The 17361-nt window shown below is 40.3% G+C and overlaps 2 protein-coding genes across 5 annotated transcripts in view; both read right to left on the reverse strand.

Annotated features, from left to right (window-relative positions):
• The window catches only part of LOC126391717 (uncharacterized), a 7421-nt gene extending 1307 nt beyond the window's left edge, over positions 1-6114 (reverse strand). The window contains exons 1-13 of the mRNA XM_050046620.1: positions 6056-6114; positions 5562-5945; positions 5182-5469; positions 4800-5096; positions 3698-4075; positions 3341-3628; positions 2960-3253; positions 1967-1996; positions 1524-1862; positions 1118-1414; positions 915-1005; positions 736-780; positions 229-255 (exon numbers count right to left, since the gene is read on the reverse strand). Of these exons, the coding sequence (XP_049902577.1) occupies positions 229-255; positions 736-780; positions 915-1005; positions 1118-1414; positions 1524-1862; positions 1967-1996; positions 2960-3253; positions 3341-3628; positions 3698-4075; positions 4800-5096; positions 5182-5469; positions 5562-5945; positions 6056-6098 (2801 nt within the window). The 5' untranslated portion in view covers positions 6099-6114. The remainder of the gene's footprint in view (positions 1-228; positions 256-735; positions 781-914; positions 1006-1117; positions 1415-1523; positions 1863-1966; positions 1997-2959; positions 3254-3340; positions 3629-3697; positions 4076-4799; positions 5097-5181; positions 5470-5561; positions 5946-6055) is intronic.
• A 2375-nt stretch (positions 6115-8489) lies between these two features.
• Positions 8490-14271, reverse strand: LOC126391616 (myeloid cell surface antigen CD33-like). Of its 4 annotated transcripts, none has more exons than XM_050046492.1 (13): positions 14073-14271; positions 13500-13575; positions 13011-13400; positions 12605-12901; positions 12388-12487; positions 12210-12245; positions 12084-12116; positions 11945-11986; positions 11709-11732; positions 11498-11560; positions 11345-11416; positions 11185-11212; positions 8490-11088 (listed from the first exon to the last, which is right to left on the reverse strand). In XM_050046492.1, exons 2-13 carry the CDS (start codon positions 13543-13545, stop codon positions 11026-11028), a joined length of 1194 nt encoding a protein of 397 aa, XP_049902449.1. In that variant the 5' UTR covers positions 13546-13575; positions 14073-14271; the 3' UTR covers positions 8490-11025. The 4 variants fall into 4 exon arrangements, with proteins under 4 accessions (XP_049902449.1, XP_049902448.1, XP_049902451.1 ...); XM_050046491.1 differs by having other exon boundaries at positions 10155-11088; positions 11709-11735; XM_050046494.1 differs by having other exon boundaries at positions 10157-11088; positions 11498-11533.
• Positions 14272-17361: the final 3090 nt, after the last annotated feature.

The following is a 17361-nucleotide window of genomic DNA, read 5'->3' on the forward strand; positions in this document are numbered from 1 at the left end:
TTAATGGTTTTATTGTGGTGTACTATTAGGTACCTAATTGTATTTGCTTGTTTATTTCTATTGACCTGTTCAGCACTTTGGTCAACCTTGGTTGTTTAAATGTGCTTTATAAATAAAGTTTGAGTTGAGTTGAGTTGAGTTGAGAAAGTTTTAGTAAATCATGTTACAGCTCATCATGATATTAGACTAACAAGAAAATGATCTTGAGTACATTTTAGTAATGCTTACCTGGATAATCTATCCCATAGTGATCTCCTGTGAAAGTTTGAATTGAGACAGATTTACTTTGTTTTTGGTGGAAACACAGGGTGCACGTCCTCAGTGACAAATGAGATAGTTCAAGCAGAGCTTAGCTGGCAACAGTTGACACACTATCATAGAAAATGGGGGTGATTTATTTGTTTCACTGAGGCATCCGCAGTCGGCCTTGGGCTGGAATAATTACTATACAAAAAAAAAGATATGAGGAACATGGATTGTGCATTAATCTGAAAGTGCACCCAAAATGTTCCATCAGGCTGAGCACATCAAAGAGAGTGAACACCATGCCTTTATTTCTAGCACCATCTGCTGTTAAGCCTCCAACATTGCAGCTCCAATTACACTGCACATGTGTCATACCCTGTTGCTCCCACAGGGGTCATAGGCCATGTCTCAGCTCTCATTAGCCTTGGATATAAGCATTCTTACCGAAATCTTGTTACAATGACGTCATCATTATGCATTCAGGTTTACCTTTTCTCTGGTCGAGGTGGTCTCTGCGAGTCATCAGAACGCTTCCTGCTGGTTAAAAAAAAATTGAACTAGTTAATGCTGACTTTTACATCTAACACACAAAAAACAGCTGATAATATTAATAGTATTGATATCACCCATCTCCAGGATTGGCACATTTTGAACTGACATGTATTTACCGTCTCTTACAGAGGACCACTCCAAACACTGCAGCTAGGATGATTACAATCAGGACTGGCACAGCAATGGCTGCTGGATAAATGCTTGATCCTGTTGATAGGAACATTTAAGGCACATTCAAATGTATTAAGGGAAATACACAACTCAATGTATGATGGTACTGCAAGATATAAACAGAGCAGATGAATGTTGTTGCTCTAACCCTTCACAGTCAGCTGGACTGTGCTGGCTTGTGTCTTGCCGAGCCAGGATTTGGCTGTGCAGGTTAGGCTTTTGACTTCGTCTCCTCCAGCAGCCCTGAAAGTGATGGTGGAGGTCGTCTCCCAGATGCCCTCTGGCGTCCAGGTTTGTGTGACCTTGTTGGTGAGGCTAGGGACACTCCATGAGAACACCGGAGGATGTGATGGACATGTGTGTGTCACAGAACACGAGACAGTAACTGTTGAGCCAGCATCAACTTCTGGTGGAACTGAGGTCATCACTGGTTTTGCTGGGGACGCTGAGCAAGTGAAGCATAAAGTAGAGTACTTTTGTCAACTAGGAAGCCAACAGATAAATAGCTTGGCACTGGCACAAAAAAAAAATAAAGGATCAGTTTTAATCCAGACCTTTCATAACAACAAATACGCAGCTATTGTTGTATCTGACTCTGTCATTTCCTCTCTCTGCGTGGAAACAGAAGGGCCCATTATCAAAGGGCTTGATGTCATCAATCTCCAATGAGCAGTTTCCCCCATTCAGATCCCCTAATATCCTGGTGCGGCCCTTGAAATGGTCAACCACATAGGACGGGGCATTATGGTAGATGACATCCCCATTTTTTTTGGACCAGATGCCACGTGTGACAGGTATATCCTCCTGGAATGGGAAGCTGCAGGGAATCACCACACAGGAGTGGGTCAGGGCGGTGAATCTGAAAGGGACGTCAGCAACCAGATCGTGGAGCGCTGTAAAGAGAGAAAAAAGCCATGATGGGATGCCTGTAGAAATCAGTCACATGTGTGACATAATATGGCAGCAAGATGAGTTTTGAGAGAAGAAGTACACCCACTGTCATTTTCAAATGGATCCCTCACATATGCTGGAAAAAAAACATGAGAACAAGCGATTAAAAAATAAATCATTTTCAAATGTTGTCTCATCATTAGTACAAAAGTTTGAAATTATTCGTATTTGCTTTCTGGCAGAGAGTTAAATGAAAATATTACCACCAATCTCTTATCTGTTGGTTAAATGTAAGGCTGCAGCCAGTTAGCTTAGCTTAGCATAAAGACTGGAAACAGGGAAACAGCTAGCAGCACATCTAAAGCTCGCTAGATAACATGTTGTATCCTGCTTTTTAATCCATATAAACCAAAGTTCAAAAACAACAATTCACCATTTTACTAGTGCCGAACTTTTTGTGGGCTCTGAGCAGCTGCTAAGCAACCAGCAGAAACTGAAGGCTAGAAGGAGTCCAGCACATTACCCCCGTAAAATAGTAATTTTTTACTTCTGTTTTTGCTCAGATTTAACAAACTAGACATGACATGTTAACAAGTAAACTGCAGAGTTGCGGGAAGGCAGATTTTGTAACCTATAGACGGAGCCAGGCAAGGCTTTTCCCCATGTCTCCAATCTTAATGCTAAAATAAGCTCACTGGCTACTGGCTGCAGTCATAGATTGGTTTTAATCTTCTCATCTGACTCTGTTAGAAAGCCAATACACATCACTCCAGATTTCTTGAATAATCCTTTAAAAGTCAAGTGTGAAGGATTTAGTGGCATCTAGTGGTGAGGGTGCAGATTGCAATCAACTACAACTTCTCCCAAGTGCCATGTGTGAATAGCCTTATTTAGAGCTCATGTTTGATTTGTCCGTTCAGGGTGAACAACATGGCAGACTCCATGGTTAACATAAATAAAACAATGCTTAGTTTCAGGTGATTATACACTGAAGGAAACATAGGTATAAATATTATTGTCCACTTCTGTCAATATATCCACCTAAATCCTGAACACTGGACCTTTAAGTGATCGCTCTATATGACATGTAGGAACTTACGTTTTATATGAAGGATTTCAGAGTCTGAGGTCTCCCCAGTAACAAACTGAGCAGTGCAGGTCAAAGTTTTACCGTGATCCTCAAGAGAACCAATAAAGGTGAGATTTGACACTGTGATAAAGGTGGTGCTTGAGTTCTGTTTGGTTCTTGTTTTAATCCTCATGTCTTCATAGTTCCACATGATGGTTGGTTGATTTTTCTTGCACTTGTAGGAAACAGAACAAATGACACTCTTTGCCACACCCTCCGTCACCTCGCCTGGACGCTCAGTCATTGCGATGTTGTCATATGGACCTGAGCAGAAACGTAACAGCGAGGCTTGAATATAAACAGGGGCATTTCTATATGAACTCAAATAACACACCGTGTCATTGTACTCACATTCAACATTCAGCTTGAGCTCACTTGTGGCTCTCTGACCACCTCTGTAGCTGACAGTACACTTCACACTTTGGTCTTCCTCTTTCACAGCCCAAGTTAGCTCTACTTTCCTTTCCCAAATCCCATCAGATACCAGAGTGTCGCTAATGACTTCGTTTCCAGGTACACCACTTAGGATCAGGGTTGGGGGATCAGAGATACATGAATGACGGACATTGCAGGAGACTGTGCTCTCCTCTCCCACCCTGGGGATACCAATGATGTTCAGCTGAGGCTCCTGTGCACGCTCTGTAAGATCAAAGCAATATTGTAATATGGAGAACTGCATTTCAATTGATTAAAAAGAAAAATACTCACCTGAAACAATAAGTTGAGAGGTTTTGTTTAAAAGTGCGTGGCTCAAGTTGTGGGAGGAGGTGATAGAGTCTTTTTCTATCCATGGGTAAAGTCTGTCCTGGTTGTGTGACATCTCCAGCCTCTCAATCTTTAGACTACAATTCCTCTCACTCACAGATCCAATCAAGCTGGTTATCCCATTAAACTTACTAATAACACTCTGTCCTTCACCAAACACAGGTGAGTATCCGTTGCTCTGGAACAAGTACCATATGACTCTGAGGTGAGAAGGCGGAGGGACACGGTAGGTGAACGTGCAAGGAATGATGACACATGAGCCTCTCATGCCTGTGATGCTGCTGGGGGTGGTGAAGGACCAGCCACGAGAAAGCATGTTTCCTGTAAAAAGAGGAAACAGTTCAGTCAAAGTCACAAAGCTTTCTCTGATTACATTTACTGTCTTCTAAAATAATAATAATAATGATAATAATAATAATAATGATAATAATAATACATTTTATTTCTGGGTGCCTTTCATGACACTCAAGGTCGCCTTACAGAGTAAAATACAAGAAAATACAAAGTATAAGATTATTCAACATTTAACAACAAACAAACAAACAATAGATTCCTCAAAGAGATTACTTTATTGTTTTAAATTAATTTCCTCTAACACCATGTCCTAACTAAACACAGTGCAAGTGGCTTACAGTTTGACTGCAATGTAATTTATTGAAATGTCCTAACTGGCTACAGGTGAAGCAGTGCTGCCCCTCTGAGCTGAACTTCTGTCGGGTGCTGTGTTTCTATTTATTCACTGGCTTTAAAAGCTCTGCAATGGAGGAGGAGCAGCTGATTTGTGATGTTGAAATGAGAAGTTGTCTATACAATATCTCCTCATTAAACTGCAAAAACCTAAAAAAGGTGGCAGCTGGCTTGAGGGAGATTGCAAGGAAGCAGAAGTTTTCTGGTAAATGACCATCGCTGATAACAGCCTACTTACTGTTGGCTGTACTGTATCTCATTTCCAGAAGCCTACATATCAAAATACAAAACATGTAATTTCTGTTTGTAAAGTACAAATGTGGAAAGGTAGAAAGTACTTATTATGATTTCTACTCACTCTTTACCCGTAGGGTGGTGCTCATTTCCTGCCTCTGTCCCCCAGAGAATTGTGCGTAGCATGTCAGAGATCGTCCGTGGTCGTTACCTGATGCTGTGAATGTCAGTGTGGAGACAGTCTTCCACTCGGCACTTCCACTCTGCCTGGTTTCACTGGAGGCTGGCATACTAGCATAGTTCCATGTGAGAACTGGTACATGTTTTGGGCATGTGTATAAGGCAGTGCAGGTTACTTTGCTCGCCTGTCCCTCAAGAAATTCGTATGATGTCTGGCTGATAGTCAACGGTGAAAAGGAGCCTGAGGTACAAATGGTAAATGTTAATATTTTTTAAGCGTCAGCATAAAAGAAAACTGGTGATAGTTTTGCAAATTCATCACTTACATTCTGCATTTAAGGTTTTAGAGGCTTTTGCAGTGATACCGCCCTTGTGTCGGACGGAGCACTCCACAGTTTGGTGGTCTCTTTCTATGAGCATTGTGCTCGTCAGGGTGGTTTTGGATGTCCCATCACTTATGGTGCTATGACTTAGACTGGGGTTAAGCAGTGGGATGTTGAGTCTCAGTGTTGGTGGGTAAGTGGGACAGGTGTGACGAACAGTGCATTGCACTGTCACGGTTTGTCCAACCTTCATGTTTCCAGAGATCGTAATATATGGTGCCTCAGCCCTGTCTTTACAAAGGAAATGTGAAGAATTATTGATGTTAATGAATACACATCTATCTTGAAGTGTATCTTTTTCTCACCTCACCATGAGAACTTACCTAGTACTTCAATTGTTACAGTTTTGTCGTAGAATGCATGGGTGTATTTCCCAATATTCTCTGGATCTACCCAGGGGTAAATCCTCTGTCTGTGGTGAGACGATCTCACTGGGTAGATTTCAAGACTGCATTTCTTCTCATAACTAGATGTCAACGCTCGTGTTTTTCCTCTAAATATGTCAATTACATCATTTGGGTACCAGCTGTCACAAACTAGAGGATATCCGTGGTTCACATACTGGTACCAAACCACACGATCTGGTCTTCGAGGTGGATTCTTATAGTAGTCAAAGGTGCAAGGGATGACAAGGCAGGAACCCGCCAATCCTTGGATGTTGCTTGGCATTTTTACTTGCCAAGCCCTGGAACTGCAGAAAATGTATCCTGCAAGAGCACCAGTGTGCATTAGGAAAATTAAAAATGTAAAAAATGTAAAATGTTCAGGTAGTGTTTATATGTTTCAGTAAAAACTGAATAGAAGCAAAATGCATTACCTAGAATACAGAAGCTCAGGAGAAAATGGCTGAATCTAGACATCTTGTAAAGGATTCCACAAACCTAAAATGCATATAATGGACACGGTAGTGTTATGCACTGAAAATAAAAATGAAATGAAAACAGAAAATAGAATATGTCTGTTATTCTTACCATATTGCCTATATGCTTCCATGTAAAACAAATCAGATTTATCATATGCCTTCATTACTAAAGAGATACTCAGGCTATTCAACACTTAATTTCCCTGAAGTCTGAGGGACTCAGAATGGCAGATGCACAGACTCACTTAAGAAAAATTGACGTCACAGAAGAGGCCAACCAAGACTTACCTGTCTTGAATGATCAAAGCTTGAGACAGCCAAATTTCAGGTGTACAGAGTATAAATGTCTGCACATGTATTTGGGTGGAGTTTCACTTTACCAGCTTCAACCTGTCTACCAACTTATTGACTGTTCAACCACAACAGGTTTTTAGAAAACAAAAATGACACAACAACACGAAACAAGGGAAGAGGGTGCACCTGCATGTCACAGCCTGTTGGCACATAAAGAGCCCTATTGTCATGTTCACATTCACTGATAAATAGTACTAACACAATAGCACCATGTGCATGTATTGAAAAGGAAAAAAAAAAAATCACATTCAATTTTTTATGTATTTATTTTTTAAAATCAAAGAGAGAAACCTAATTTATAATCATATAAAATACTGTCAAAAATAAGCAGCAATGCCAAAAGAGTTGAAGATAAAGCATACGTAAAAACATACAGATTACTTGATGCATAACTTTTTCTTTTTTTTTTCTTTTTTAAGAAAATCACAAAATCACAATCACAAAAGGGCTCTGGATAAAAATAAAAACCTAAAAACTGTTTAAACCAAGCAACATTTATATTGTTTCTCGAACAAGAAAGCAAATTTGTCAATGGTCTGAGAATATTCCTTGTTTCTATTGCACTTAATGTTTTGAATATTCTAAAATTAGGCCAGTCAGTGTTCACTTCAGAACAATATGGCGTAAAACAAAAAGCAGAACAAGGTAGATTTTACCTTCAAGAAAAACATTCTTGATTCCAGGAAACTCATAATGGTAACAAGTTAAATCATCCCAGCCTTAAGAAATATTATTTTGTGTCGTCATATTTTGGGTTTTCCCCCAACATGCATCATGCCAGGCATCAGAATTTATTTGATTGGAAATTGTATAACAGAGACAGATATTTTAGCAACATGCAGTAATTGTTTCTTTTACTTAAATACTGTCTAAACTGTCTCAGGTTTCTAATAAAAAAAAAGTTTGTGCTAGTTTCTGTCAGCACCTACATTTTGAGAAAGAATACTTTTTAGCATTTCACCATATAAACTTATACAACTTAATTTGCAAAATGCAGGGGAAACAAAGATAGCCTCTTTAATATACAATATCTTAGAGATCAGAATGACTTACCCCCAGAGTTGATTGTCTATGAAGAGTTTTACCATCTTTTTAAGTGTCTCGCAACCCATCGTTTCAAAAGAACTCCCCCTCAATTGTGGGCGGAGGGTACAATTTGCCTACCACAAAGAAGGCAAAGCTGCTTCCTGTGAGTGGTGCTGACCAACCCACATGATTCTAAAAACACTTAAAATGTACACCAAAATCAACAGACCTTATCAAATTGGGTTCATACATATTACTCATAGATACTTATATGTATATATAGCCTATTGAAAAACCTGTATTTAGATGCAGGAAAATAATTTCCCCTTGTATGTAGGTAGATCTTTGTAGTGCATTACGCACAGATATTCTCAATTATAAAGCAATATTTTTTCTCTTATCTGTTTTTGTTTATGACTGTGAGATATTAAATACACCAGCCCTGTATAAGTGTATGTATGTGCATATGCATTAAAATCATTTAAAGAAATTGTTTGACATTTTGGGAAATACAGTCATTTTCTCTTTTACCATGAAAAGATCAACACCACTCTCATGTCTGTTATGTAAATAGAGTGCAGATGAACACCACTTTTATTTCTTTTGAAGCATAAATGCAATCGCCACAAGTACACAGCTAACATTTGGCTATAAATGAACTGAACAACAGTCACATGACTTAACATTGCCACCACAACAAGACTGTAAAGCCGTGTTTAGCTTGACGACATTCTGTAGTCTCATTTAGCCACTTGTTAGCAACTACCTTTTATAAGACACATAAAAGTTTCAAAATTCATTAAAGTCTCTTAAGCTTGTGCTAACCACAGACCTTATTTAAAGCATCTAACTAAAAACCCATTAAAAATCCACCGACTTTGACACGAGGGAACTGGGAGTGCAAAAATGTTAACTCATTTCCAGGTTTTAGGACTCATTCCTGGAGCTCTCCATATAGAACTAGTACTAGCAGATGGTTAGCTTAGCATGAAGTCTGGAAATGTAGAGGAACAGGTAACAAAATCTGCCTCTCTGCACGCCTAAAGCTTGCAAACTAACATGTCATTTATTGAGGCGCTGGTAGGAGGTTTTAGTTACCTTTGGACACAGCCAGTTTAGCTGTTTCCAGTATAGGCTAAGATAAGCTAAGCTAAGCTGCTGGATGTAGGCTACCTTTACAGTATTACTGTATATTTAACTGTGAGTGTGGTGTTGATCTTCTAATGTAGCCTGAAGGCCTTTGCACACTGAGTCCGTTTTTTTTTCCGTCTGAATTGTCACACAATTGTGACACGTTCTGCCAATCATGTTTGCACATTGAGTCCGAAACTACCTTTTCCACATCCGTCAGAAGCGTTTAGAGATGTTTGACCAAGAATTAGTGAAGAAAATGTAGCGGTGGGACACAGCCGTTTCAAGACAGAGAAACAGGGCACACAGAATCATTTCAATAACTCAGATAGCTCACTTTCAACAGGTCAGATAGTATTATTCAGGTGGATGATGATGACGAGGAGGAGGAGGATGTGGACTGCAAACAGAATGTGGAGGACAGGGAGGGAGGACGGCTCCTGCCCTTCATTCAGCTGCGGAGCCAAATGAAAGACAGGGAGGGACTGGTGACAGCCAGATAGGTGACTTAAGATAAAGGAGCAAATGTGTCTTTTCATTTTGTCACTTGTTGCATATTTGCGTAACAAATAGAGCAATAAAACGCATCAGAATCAGTGTGCGTGGTTTCTGTGCGTAAATTTTTTTATCGGATGATAGAAAAAAACAGACTCAGTGTGCAAAGGCCTTCTGTCTCAGCAGAATAGTGAATAAGTGTATTTCTCAGAATGTCAGTCTTTTCCAATAAATTCTTATCCTATCTTGTTCTCTACACTTATTGCTTTTGATGTTTATTTACCGCAGCTGTACATGACAATCAGAGCATTAATAGGTTATAGCAGCAAACACCTATTTGCTATGTTAAGATAAAGTGGAGTAATGGCGTCCTAAACAGAGAATGAAGTCATGCTCCCTCTGTGTGTGTTTTAATTTGAGCTTTTCTGTTCTGTGCATGTTAGTGCATGTGAGTCTTGTGTGTGTATACCACTGGCAAGCTAATCTTTGCTGCTCTGCACTGTGCCCATACGGCAGTTACTGCTGATAACACGTCCCGACCCACGGTGGCGTGACAGCATTGTCATGAAGGTGAGCTCTGTGTTATGTACTATGTTAGCACAGTTGCTATTGGTAGCACTATCAGGACCATTAGCTTCTAGCTGTTGGCTCAGCCACCTCCATGTTGAGAGCTGTGTGCAGGCAATCCCGGCTGAGGCTCTGAATCATAGATATGCTCTGAATGTCGAGTACATGGTCTTAGTCCTTCCTATTTATCTTAGCCTGTCCTACTACTCTTCTGTTTGTTCTATTTTATTGTTTCTTCTTCGTAACCCACCTTTTATGTCTGTTTTACTTCATTAGGCTACTTTTACTCTTTTATTCCTAATATCTCCAGTTTTACTCTCTTTATTCTATAGTACTCTTTCCTTTTATATATTTTTATATTTTTACTCTACCCTTTTATGTATTTTTAAATCTTAATTTTACCTCTGGTGTTCCCTCATCACAGACTTTTGAAGAGTTATGATGGCGTTTCCGGAGTTCCCTGAGTTCCTATTTTATATGACTTCCAATGCTTGATGCTTTTTTTGATTGTTCTGAATATGTGAAGCACTTTGTGTTACATTGCGATGTATGAAAAGTGCTATACAGATAAAGTTTGATTGATTGATGGATACAGCTCCTTTAATTTAATCTCACTGTGGCATTTTAATTTTTGTTTAAGGTCAAACAAAAGTGACATCATTCCTAAACAAACAAATACAATTGCTGGATAAAGTTACATACTTACTGCTATGCAGACGTCATTACAATGGCAGACATTTAATAATAAATTTCATGAACAATATATACACACAAAATCAATTCTACTTTCCCTAAATAATATGATCAAATTATCAAAGACAGAATTGAAGCAGCAGTGTGTAAGATTTAGGGGGATTTAGTGGCAGAGTGGTGACGATTGCAGATCACATGATGTTCTCCAGTATTTATTGATTTGTTTTTACCTGCAAGTTTCACATAAAAAGAATATGGTTTTTTTGGCTGTCACAGAGGAACTGCTAACTACGGTGGCTGAAACGATAGCTTGAATTGCCCCATCTAGGGCCAATGTTTGGTTTGTCCCTCTTTGGCTACTGTAAAAACATGGCGGTGCAACTTGGTAAACTCTGTGGACAAGGACCTGCTCCCTATGTAGATATAAACAAGTCATTCTAAGGCAGCGAAAACAGTTATTTTACACTCAAGAAAACATAGTTTTTATATTAGATAACATTTCTGCCAATAGATCCTCTGAAATCTCACACACTGGACCTTTAAACACATAGGAGATGACTACAGTATCCACGTAGCCTATAACAAAACTGCAGTGATAAGATGTGCTAGAGATATGATCCTTATCAGCATGAGTAGATTTGTTTTTTTGTAGGGTTATTTCAGATGTTTCCGTAGACATTGAGGTCTGCGGTGTTCATGTAGTCGTCACCGTCATCAAGATCCTGTGAGAGATTGAGATCATAATTGTCACAGATGTTGATAGCGCCACTGTGCTAAATGTAATTTGTGGAAATAAATCATTGGCAATTTAATAGTACCTCTTGGTAATTGCAGGATTTCGGCTGACTGAGGCCCATCAATAAGAACAGCAACAACAAGAAGACAAAGATAAAGAATGACATTAGACATTGCTGTATTACAATGAACGACAGCTATATTTAATCAACTGTTCAGGTTCAAGAGGGGTAAGCCAAGTACCTTTTGGGGGACGGGAAACGAGGCTTGTTGAATTTCTGGTCGGCACAGGATTTTGAATTCACATTTTTGGGCCTGTCGATTAAAATTCAAGTCACAACTCAGATCAGAAACCAACAATTAGCTACTTACTTTTCTTATGTTTAACACACTTACATAGGACCCAAATCCACTGCTTCCACTTTAGGCCTTCTGTTATAGAAAAAAAAGTACATAATACTATTTAAATTATTAACAAGGCTGAGTTTGATTTAGCTGTGAAAACCACAGCGCGTTTAAACTGTGAAAACAACCACGTGTTTAAATGAACTTGTGAAACTTATCAGCGTAGGCAGGCATGCTACTGTCAATGCTCTTCATGTCTTACCTTGAAAATCTGCTCCAAACAGACCTTCTGCATAAAAAAAGAAGAACAGAAACTATGCAAATGTTGTTGGGCATAAAAATAAAAGCATAGATCTTATCAAGAATGCCAAAAAGCACCAAACTTTTGCACAGACATGGAAATTACATTGAGGCCACCGACTCAGCGGTCTATACAAAGCTGCAGGGAGAATACAGAACCTGTCAGTAATATCACAGAGCATTTAAAGAGGTAATGACCTTTGATCGGAACGAGATGGTCCTGGGCTGTCGGAGCGCATCCTGAAAATTCCATAGATTTAATTACACATCGGTACAATTAAGTTTCCAGTGAAAACAGTTTGGGATGAGACAGAAGAAAGAATATTCGTTTTCACACCTGCGAGACAGCCTGGACAGCCGGTTCCACATGCTAAATATAACACATGATAATGAAGACAAAAATGATTAAAAACATGATACTGGTGAAGCTCTATGAACTAAATCTGTCTTTTAATATTTTTACCTGCCATCCCCATGCTGGAGCTCTTGGATGCGTTTCCTTGGGCAGACAGAAACAATGTCATTTGATTGAGGAGCACGTACTGTACGCAGATGTGTTAAACACGGGGACATATGCAAGAGTTTTTACCTATCTGATGTGTTCTGTCAAATACTTAATGTCAGTGGACTGCATGACTCACTTGTATCTCTTCACCATGAGAATGCAGAAGACTGCAAAGATCACAGCTGTGCCAATCGCCGCCACTGTGGGAATGATGATGTGGTTGTAGTTTTCTGTACCTGCAAACAGACGGAGCCACATATAAGGGACATTCTTCCTTTTATATTGCACATAATGGGAAGGGGACATATTAAGAACATCCTCAAAATTCAGCAACAAAGTGAAAATGATCTCACGTTTCACATAGAGTGTCAGTGTTGTAAAGGACGTCTTCCCTCCATTAAATTGTGCTGTGCATTTGATCTCGGTGTGGTCGTCCTTCTCCCCGGGAATGAAGGTCAGGATGGACTGTGCCTCCCAGTTGCCAGGGTGAATTTCTCTGTGGACCTCATTCACCGCATCTGGAGCGGCCTTACTCCATGTGAGTTTAGGCACATGGGAGGGGCAGGTATGGGTGACCGAGCAGGTGACAGTGTAGGGAAGATCTTGAGTGGCTGTCTTTGGGTGAGTCAGGGCAGGCTTTAGAGGATCAGCTACAAATGGAAAATAAAGGAAAATGCAGATAATAAGAAAGAGATAAATCCTGTTTCTACAACGAAAATTGGCAGAGGTTTATGACATTTTGGAAAGTTGGTGACATACGGAGCATTCTGAACTTGACACAATCCTCCACAAAGGAGAACTTGTCGTCGGTTTTTGTCTCTGTCAGTGCCTGTTCTATCCGGAAGCAGTAAGGGCCATTGTCATGATCTTTAACGTCCATAATTTCTAAGGTGCAGTTGCTCTGACCCAGAAGTCCCAACAACCGTGTGCGGCCCCTGAAGTTTTCCAAAACCTGCGTTTGATCCTCGAAATAGATGCGTTGATTTCGATCATTTGAACGATGCCAGATCCCTCTGAGTCTGGAGGTGGGCAGGTTTCCTTTAGGATGGGTGAATGAACATGGCACCACAACGCAGGAACTGACCAGAGTGTTGAGACTTTTTACAACATTCGCCTTCCATTCTCCAGCGAACACAGGGCTGCTGAGAGCTGAAAGAAAGTGATGGAAGTGACAAAGAATGACATGACTTCTTTGTTCAAATGGAGTGTATAAAGGAATGAGATCGGAAGCAAAGAGGTGACAATTACCTGCTAAAAGCAAACAGATCATCATCATCTTGCAGTCTTTTTGCATATCTCTCTGAGGTTTTGGTGGAGTGATACACTATGGGATGTTAAAACGAAAAGAACTTACATTAAAAATAAAATCAAAAGCACTACCTACTCCCACTGCATGCAAATGATAGCACAGCTGAGTGGAACTTCTTCAAATGACACTAATCTTCACGTGCAAGAGACAATTATTGGTCCAGTAAATACTAGCACATTTAATGTCTTTATACAGGATATACACATCTGAAAAAGCACTCAGGAAAGGCAAAAGTAGTTCCTTTCATATATGAATTGCTGGCACTCTTTTCCATTCAATCCCTTGATTTTTTTTGTTTTGTGTTAGACAAAGTCGCACACACTCAGACAAAAGAAAATCCTGTGGTTGTTTTGTATCAAATCAAGTCACCCAGAATTGCTAAACTGCGTTAATCCTGAGCTCATCAGTGTATTAGAAACTCTCAAAATTACATATCAAAGCAAATGCAGTAAACCCACATTTAAAGAATGTGCTGTTGTACCATAATTAAGCATAAAATGTAGAGTTCTTACCTGATGAAGCTGCTCTCTGGCTGACCAGAGCTGTCCGTTTCTTCTAAAAACACCTTGTGAATGATGACATGCGGTGTGCTATTCTGCAGTTCAGTTGACAAAGATAAACGCTCTAGGGGCAACAGAGGAAACTGTAGGCCACGTTAGAAAAGAAAAGTCTTTGTTTCTTTTTTTTGTGGGGAAGATGAAAGCAGATGTAGCAGAGGCAGTAGCAGTGGAGTTAATGGTGTAGAACACAGGGGGTGGTGTCTTTGTACAGTGGCAGTAAGCTAAAACTGACGCCCTCATTTCAGCCACAGACCCAGATGGCTGCATCTGTACGTGTGTTTTATAACTTTATTGTCGTTGATATGGGAATTGTTGCATTAAAATGCTCATTGCTCGTGTGTCTAGCTGCCAAAACATAATAAAGTATAACTTAAGAGTGACCTTTGTAAAAACTGTAATGATATCATGTAAGGATAAAAGCCTGGAGAAATATGAGGTTTCTCCTTGTGCATCTGTGAGAATTTAGTCTTGCATAGACGGACCTATCTCCAAACTTTGTTTTGGCACTGTGCAACGTCTGGAAAAAGGGCTACACTCGTCAGAGTTCAGCACTGAGGAAAAAAAAGGCTCTGGGTTGTCTGTATTTCTTTAAACCAATCACAGTCATCTTGGGCAGTGCTGAGCCCAGGATGCAGCAACAGCACCCTTGCAACTAAGTGTCAAAGACAGTGGGTGGGGAGGAGAATTCTGTCCAAATAAGGCGACCAATGGCAGGCTTCTATGCACAGTCTACATCCATCTATATCTTGTACTTCACTTGAGTTTTTCCAATTTATGCAACTGTCTGCTTCTACTGCACTTCATCACAGAGGCAAACTTTCAACATGATTGATTCATTGCAGTAGATCTAAGTTTAAACTACACGACAGTACAATTTACACAAGCTTAACATCTACAGCAGTAAAATGCAACGTACACATTAATGTAGCAGCAATCTTGGAACCTATCTGCTATAGTCTGACAACAATGAAAACTCTGGGGGCTAATGGGTAATATTTCAGGAGATCCAGTGTAGCCAATGGATAACCGGGCCAAGACTTCCTCTTCTGTCAGCGGCTCATTGTTTACAGCTGGAGTTAGAAACTTGAGACAGATAGAGATAACAATCCGTTATATCTCTTTAAACAGACACCTGGATATAAATCGTATTTAGACAATAGCTACACATTAGAACAGGCTAACGAGTGTCCCCAGGTTAACATCAACTCTGAGCGGACTGAGGGCTTGTCATAGTACTGTGATAATTGACCTATGGCTAAGCCCCGCCCCCAAACGCGATGAGCCAATTACAGTGTGTATAGCCATTCCTATACACTCGGACATTCTCTGCCTGGACGTTCATTGAAATGCATTACAGAAAGTCAGTTTTGTTCGGTTTTATGAGCTTTTTCTGAGATTTGAAGTTTAAAAATGGTCAAACGGTGTGCATGGGGTACATGCAACTCCAACACAAGAGGCTGGGCGATGTGGTGTATTTTTTACCCTTTCTTAAACCACATCTCAACCGAGAAAAGTGTCTCCTTTGGATAAAGTGGTGTGTTAGACCACAACATCAGCTCAACGTGAATAAGATTAACAATGATGTCTACATCTGTTCTAAGGTAAGTCAACATTGTGTTTGAAGCAACATATTGTCACTTTGCTGGAAAGAAATATAAAGTTATCTTTAACTTAGCTTCATTAACTTATCTGTAATTCCAGAGATAACAAAGGTTGGCAAACGTTATGCTGAATGATTCAATGTAAATACTGTAGTACCAAACTAACGGAGAGACACTCTCGCTTGCACTTGGACCTGTAAATTTTGGCTTGTAATTTAAGCTTTTCATTGACCTTCGCAACAATAAAATGATGAATATATTCCTCCAATGCGTAGTTTAGGCCCTTTTGGTTACTTCTCAATGACATCTGATCGTTATGTCTCAATTCCCTCCTATGAAATGCCGTGCACTGTGACACCTACCATAACAGCCGGTCACTGCATGTTCATATCTTGTCCAAATGAGTGGAAGGGGCGTGGCTTAGCCATAGGTCAATTTTGGCGCTCTCTAATGTTGTATAATTTGAGCAAATGTGAGCAGCATTTTCAGAGTCATGTTACTGTCAGGAAGATGTATTTCTGGATCATACATAAGAGTATGTGGGACATATTTATCTAAATCCTGCCAAGCTCTGCTGAATTTCTCTGAAAGAAGGACTCAGTCCTCAGTGAGGATCCTTGACATTGGAACAGTCCTTCAGCGGGGTTCGATGACATAGTGTCCTTCAAATTCGGCCGTGTGAGGATCCTTCCTTGACTTTGAGAAGCACCCTCTGTGTGTTTGGCATGGACGTGGTCCCCCTGATTCTCCAGGTTCCCGGTTTTCCTCATCGCACACACCTGCTTGCAACTAGCTCATCAGCGCCCTCTGCTTATTCACCTGCCATCAAGCAGTTCATCAATATTTGAGTTTTCATTGGTGGAAATTTAAAGGCGCTGTATGTAAGAATGTGGCCAAAACGGTTACTGCACTCAAATTCATGTAAGAATGTGGCCAAAACGGTTACTGCACTCAAATTCAAAATACTGCCGCGAGTCATGTCCGCCACCCCTCTCCTACAGATTCGAGGTTGCTGGACAGCGGCACGCTGGAGACTGATTTGTTTGCCCACGGGCGGCTGCCATGGCAGGGCTGCGTCGCCGCATCCTTGATCTTCGGTTTTCCAGGGGACCATTCGAGCAAGTCCGGCTTCTCTGCTGCTAACGCTGCTGCCGGGATACAGCTGAGGAGGAGCCGGCTGCTAATGCTATGTACCGGGACACTGCTAACACTGCTGCCGGGATACAGCTGAGGAGAAGCCGGCTGCTCATGCTCTTATACAGTCTATGCTCATGCTATGTACCGGGACACTGCTAATGCTGCTTGCCGTGCTGCTGTAGCTCAGTCGTAACTGTAACTGATGCTGAGACTCTACTGACTGTGTGACTGGTAGACGGCAGTTATTCAAAACATAAACATGATTTGCGGACCACAAAATCTTTTTTTAAATGCGAATATTCTGGCTATACTATTGTTGTCAGTGAGATCAGTATATTATATGAACATTATTCCTTAGTCTCTGTGACATATTAGGAGGATTTTATGACTATTTGCTTTATATTTCTTACATATAGCTCCTTTAAGACTTTTGAAAATTCATATGTTTGAAAACTAAATTTAATATCACACAATAGGAGTAATTCTTCCATGCAAACATAGAG

The sequence above is a fragment of the Epinephelus moara genome, chromosome 6 (assembly GCF_006386435.1).
Source record: "Epinephelus moara isolate mb chromosome 6, YSFRI_EMoa_1.0, whole genome shotgun sequence".
NCBI lineage: Eukaryota > Metazoa > Chordata > Actinopteri > Perciformes > Serranidae > Epinephelus > Epinephelus moara.